This window comes from Tamandua tetradactyla, chromosome 17, assembly GCF_023851605.1.
Source record: "Tamandua tetradactyla isolate mTamTet1 chromosome 17, mTamTet1.pri, whole genome shotgun sequence".
NCBI classification, from domain to species: domain Eukaryota; kingdom Metazoa; phylum Chordata; class Mammalia; order Pilosa; family Myrmecophagidae; genus Tamandua; species Tamandua tetradactyla.
This window is the reverse complement of record NC_135343.1, coordinates 18,521,836-18,527,654: the sequence shown is the minus strand read 5'-3', so window position 1 is coordinate 18,527,654 and position 5,819 is coordinate 18,521,836. Positions and strand designations below refer to the sequence as shown.

General features: G+C 52.1%; 1 protein-coding gene across 1 annotated transcript; it reads left to right on the top strand.

Moving 5' to 3' along the window:
- Positions 1–3,631: 3,631 nt before the first annotated feature.
- ATP6V1E2 (ATPase H+ transporting V1 subunit E2) lies at positions 3,632–5,456 on the top strand. The gene is made up of 2 exons (XM_077135087.1): positions 3,632–3,724; positions 4,508–5,456. The coding sequence occupies exon 2, from the start codon at positions 4,607–4,609 to the stop codon at positions 5,285–5,287; it is 681 nt and encodes a 226-aa protein (XP_076991202.1). The 5' UTR covers positions 3,632–3,724; positions 4,508–4,606; the 3' UTR covers positions 5,288–5,456.
- Positions 5,457–5,819: the final 363 nt, after the last annotated feature.

Genomic DNA, 5,819 nt, shown 5'->3' with positions numbered 1-5,819 from the left:
CCAAAGCAGCCTTTGGCATCCAAATGTGTCACCCGAGGCTGAGGACTAGCAGCAGACGTCGCTCTCGTGTGTTCCAGAGCAGGCAGAGCATTTGTGCTCACTCTGGGGACTGTCCCTGCCCATGGCCTAGAGGTAGAAGTTTTAGCAGCCTGTTCCATCTGAAGGACTTATGCTCCAGGGTCCCCCATAGATCACACGTGGGGCTCGGGCCTCTGGCTCAAGGTTCAAGGTAGGGAAGATGAGGGGCTCCAGGTGCTTTGTGAATGGCCCCTCCAACACACCCCTGGTACTTGGCAAAGCTTGTTCTCCCCTTATACCATTTTTGCACCCAGACCTCCTGCACCTCCCCCTCCCATCACACCTTTGCCTGCCTCTCTACTTATTGAAGTGATCCATGCTATAATACTTGTCTTTACTCTTTCCTCCCTGATTGGCTCCTGGCCCACAGGGCCACTCCCTTGGTTGAAGCCTGTAGCTGCTCAGCTGGTGTCCTTTTCTGGTTCTTAACCCATCCCATGTTCACTACCAGGTACCTTTCCCCATTTCTAAACTGGAGCCCTCTCTGGAAGGCCCAAGGCATTGCTTAGAGTTGGGTCTCCATAAAGCTTTGACTGATTTTTGTCTATTTGGATAAATTCTCCTTAACGAATACCACCAATTTTCTACATCCAGGTAAAGTTCCTTGAAGTTAAGGTACTACTTGGCATCTGCCCTGAAACCCCATTTTTTTGGCTGGAGCTCTCATTTTCCCTAAATGACTTTAGGCCTTTCCATCCGCCTTCCACCCCCACCCCCACCCCGTTCTGTTGTTGTCTGTGGTTGGTCTCAAACCACCATCCTGAACAGAGCCCACGGTGAGCTTGGGGGGGGCATTGGAATGAGGCCCCCTCCCTTCCTTAGCTGCTGACACTGCTGATCCCTGACACGCACTGCCGCGTGAAGCCCCGCTTGCCCGTTCCTCTCCCCACACGCTGTGGGCTCGGGAGGCAGGGCTGGTGTGCACAGAACCGGGCACGTAGTAGCTACTCAACAAATAGGTTTTGAATGACAGCAAACATAATGCCCCTTCCCACACACTTAACATTTTAAATCCTGCAAAGGAGTCATTATTCCTCTCAACTTCCTCACCCATTTCCTGAGCTCTGCAAGCTCTATGCTCCAAGCTCTGAGGAGCTCCCACCCCGTCCCACTCACAGGAAGAAGAGTTGCCATCTCTTAGTGTCCGGATGCCCCAGACTGATGCTGCCTCCCTTTTGGGTAGGGGTAGGAAGTCCACACCCAGACACGCCTGGGCTCAGCCTGGCTTACAAATCCCGTCGGGAATGAAGAGCAGTTTCTTCAAGATCTGGGCAGGGCTCCAGGCCGACCAGACACATCTGCCCACCAAGCAGCCCTGCCGCCTCCTCCTTCTCATGGTGCCTTGGATTCTGCGGGGGGTGTGAGATCCTAGAAGACACGCACGTGCCTATGACGCCTGCACGTGCACCGAGGCGAGGGCAGAGGGCAGCGGGGAGACTTCCGGTCTCTTTCCCTGTGAGCCCACGAGTACAACATCAGCAGTGTTGAAATATTTCCTGCTCTAGGGTCATTTTAAGGGGTTTCAGGGCTACTGGCAATGTCGTTTCTTGAGCTGGGTGGTGGTGACAGGGTTGTTTGTCTTATAATAATTCATTAAGCCATTCATCTCTGTTCTTATTGTTTCACAACAACAAAGGTGCAGAGCGTTTCACCTGCAGCCCTTAATTCAATCAACCCACATTGAACGAACCTAATTTATGCCCCTCCTAGAGAGAATCTCGCCTTCACAAACCTTCTTGGAGGAAGCAGAAGTAATCGAAACAACAAAGACACTGAATCCAGCTCTGAACTGAGCGCGCAGACCATGTGTCATTGTTTTGAGAGAACTCCAGAGGTCAAGGACATGATGGGACCTCACCTGGACCTAGAAATATAGGTGGCACTTAGGTGAGTGGAGAGAAGCAGAGGCGGGCATCTCAGCCAAGAGAACAGAATGAGCTAAAACTGTGAGCTGAGACCGAGTCTTGATGTATTTAGGGGCAATGAAGAGACCCCGGGACTGAAGAGTTCATGGGGGGCAAGGCTGGCCTGGAGCAATCTGGCGGCCGTCCCCAGCCCCAGACACAGGCTATGGGAATGCCACTCACAGCACCAGCCTGCCTCGTTGAGATGGGGAGGTCTGAGCCTTTGTGCAAGGCAGCTGGGTACCTTTCACATTTCTTGTTTTGCTTTGCTCGAGCCATGGGCCTGTGTGTGCTTATAACCTCCATCCCAGACAGGCTGGAAATTCCATCTGCCAGCCACATTAGACGGACACCCACATGCCTCTGCAGAGACACTTGCTCGGTCCTTGACTTTTAATCCCACTCCACCCTGCAGCTGCTTTCAAGTCGTGACACTAATAAACTGCTTAGACACGGGGGTGCAGGGAGTGGGGCTGAGGACCCAGGACCCCAGACTCAGAGAGGGTGATGTGTGACAGGTTGTGAGATTACACCTCCCCCCAGCTCAAGAGCTCTGGAATTCAGAAACCTCACACATCACCACCCAGGAAGGGGCTGGTCACCTGAGCCTGTGGGCAACGTGCCCTGAAGCGATGGGGAGTCCTCAAACCCCAGGCAGAGCTACCAAGTGTAATGCAAGGAGGCAAGACTCGGATGTGTTTCTAAACTAAAATAAGGGAAAGCAAATCAATCATACATATTGTTTAGACACTGAATTAAAGAGTGTCTGTGGTGGGGAGTGAGGGCTTAAGAGAAGAGATGACAATGGTGATAGACTAGCATTCAGCTGAGCATTCACTTCTTTCATTCAATCTGCACAGCAAGCAACGTATGGATGCTGTTATTATTCCCATTATACAGGTGAGCAAACTAAGGCTTCGGGCGGTGAGCTGCTTTGCTCCCCACCTCAAAACGTGCCTATAGGGTGGGCCATGGTAGCTCAGCAGGCAGAGTTCTCGCCTGCCATGCCAGAAACCTGGGTTCAATTCCCAGTGCCTACCCATGAAAAAAAAAAAAGTGCCTATACTTTCTGTTCACGTATTATTAATTGGATGTAAATTTGTATAAATGCTAAGTGGCAGAACTAGGACCTGACTCCAGAGCCCGCAAAGTGGAAGCGGGTGAAGCCACATAAGCCCCCCTGGGTGTGGCGAGGATGCCCTCCCTTTGGCTGGAGCCCGGCAGCCCCTATGGCACACTGTCCCTCTCAAAGACTATCCAATGAGTTTTGCTCACTCTGGTTTCTCACCAAACAACATTTGGTTCTGGCTTCCAATATGATTCACATACAGGGAATGAAAGCCATAATCCACCAACTTGACAGCTGTATTTTTCACTAGTAAAGCAATAAACTGACTGCCTGGGTTCACACGCATGTCCATTTCTGGGGATTTGGTTAAGGCAAGCCCACCCCAGAGTTGAAGCCCACAGTGTGCCAACTTAATCTGGATTCCGAGCCAGTGAAGGTAAGCCCCAGGCATGGCGGCCGCGCTGAGGAAATCCCCCTTGGCCTCCCCTGGGAGACTCGGCCAGCCTCCCCCAAGGACAGCCTGGCTCTTTGGATTCAAGCTGCCTGGTCAGACTGCGAGGGTCGTCTTAGAAAGAAGGAAGCAACAGTGCCAGGTTCCAGGGCGCGTTCCAAGTTCCACATTCCGCCTGCTGACTGGGTGCCGGAGCAGAGGCAGGTCCCTGGAGGAGGACGGGTAAGGGTTTGGTATATTTTTCCTCTGCACTCATATAACCTGGGTATTCCTGGATCTTGCATTCTCTCTGCTTTCATTTATAGTTACTCCCAAAGCTGTTACCCAGGGTTACCTTTTAAGATACAGATTCCCAGGCCCTACTGGCAGAGACCTGATCTGGGAGGTCTGGGGTAAGACCTAGAAATCTATATTTCTTAAAGATCCCCCAGCTGATTCAGATGTTCACCCGGGTTTGAAAAGTGATGTCCAGTGCAAAGATGACCGGCAACCCCACCCAACTCCCAGCTCTCTCCAAGGCACCATCATCTGTCTTCCAGTACTCTGCCCTCTGTATCATTCAGGGGTCTTGAAACCTCTCCACCTCCAGGAAGCCTTCCTGGAATGAATCCCATCTGACTGTGAGCTCCTCATGACTCTCTTTAGCCCTTCCCACCCCAAAATGTGCCTACACATTCCACTTATGTATTAATTCAGCCTTTCCATTCCACTGGCTGACGTCTGAGTCTTGGGCCATCACTGACTAACACACTTTTGGATGAGGTCTGCCCTCATGGCCTCATTATTATTTGGTGACCAAAAGACAGGATGTGTAGCTGGGACAGAACTTCACTGACCCGGGTTCAAGCCTTTGTTCCAGCAGTCTGTGATCTCAAAGACAGTCTGCTTTCCCTCTCTGGGCTTCAGTTTCCATGTCTGTGAACTGAGGGATGGGTAGATGGCCTCCACAAACCCTGTCTTCAGGCCCTGACGCTTTCTCCTTCCTTCCCTGGTGCTATTCCACAGCTGAGGAAGTGGAACTCTGGGGACAGTCCTGAAACCTAGCCCTAAATCAGGCAGCAGAGGCCGGCCAGGCTTCCCGTGCCCTCCCCTCCAGGAGCAGCCATGGCGCTGAGCGATGTGGACGTGCAAAAGCAGATTAAGCACATGATGGCTTTCATCGAGCAGGAAGCCAACGAGAAGGCGGAAGAAATAGATGCCAAGGCCGAGGAAGAGTTCAACATCGAGAAAGGACGCCTTGTGCAGACCCAAAGACTGAAGATTATGGAGTATTATGAGAAGAAGGAGAAGCAGATAGAGCAGCAGAAGAAAATCCAGATGTCCACGGTGAGGAACCAGGCAAGGCTCAGAGTCCTGAGAGGCCGGGACAACCTCATCTCGGACTTGCTGAACGATGCAAAGCAGAGACTCCGCAGGATGGCGGCGGACCCAGAGGTCTACCAGGGGCTGATGGATAAACTGGTGCTGCAGGGTCTGCTGCGCCTGCTGGAGCCTCTGGTGACCGTGCGCTGCCGGCCCCAGGACCTCCTTGTGGTGGAGGCTGCCGTGGAAAAAGCCATCCCTGAATACAGGACGGCCTCCCAGAGACACGTGGAGGTCCTCGTGGACCAAGAGGTGTTCCTGCCGGCCAGCATGACCGGGGGTGTGGAGGTCTACAGCCGCGACCAGAGAATAAAGCTTTCCAATACCCTGGACAGTCGACTGGATCTCTTAGCTCAGCAAAGGATACCAGAAATACGAAGGGCCCTGTTTGGAGCGAATCCCAACAGGAAGTTTTTTATATAAGCCTCTGGGAAGTGGAGCTTGTTGTGGAACTTAGTTAACTGGACGAAGGAAATTAGTAAGGCGGGCCTCTCCCTTTGATGCTCTGTTATCGTTCTATCTCCTATCATGAGACACTCTTTGCATAAAGGCTTTAAGAAGTGTTAAGTTTGAAATAAAGCCCAAATTAATACTCAGAAGCCTAATTCCGCTCCATCCGTCCATACACCAGTTTCTGGCAAGTTCTGCAATCTGGGGTGATGGGAGTAAAAATATGGGATGTGGACAGGGTTCCAGGTCCCTGGGCTTGAGTGCTCCAGGTTTCTCTCGGATGATGTGAGGTGTGTTTGCTTTCCTTTGTTTCAGCTCCTGTGCCTGCACGTAGGGCACTCTGTGCGATGAGAGCCTTCCTCACCCCCAGGGCAGGCTCTGCGGCAGAGAACAGTGCAGTTGCACGGGGTGACATGCTTGGAAAGACTGCCTGCTGTGTGTGTGTGTGGGGGGGTATGCTCTGCAGTCACCCTCTTCAAAGCCTTAATTTTATCTTTGAATCTGG

Bases quoted from the DNA above. Each gene is read 5' to 3' on its own strand.
- ATP6V1E2 (XM_077135087.1), top strand. From the start codon at position 4,607: ATGGCGCTGAGCGATGTGGACGTGCAAAAGCAGATTAAGCACATGATG.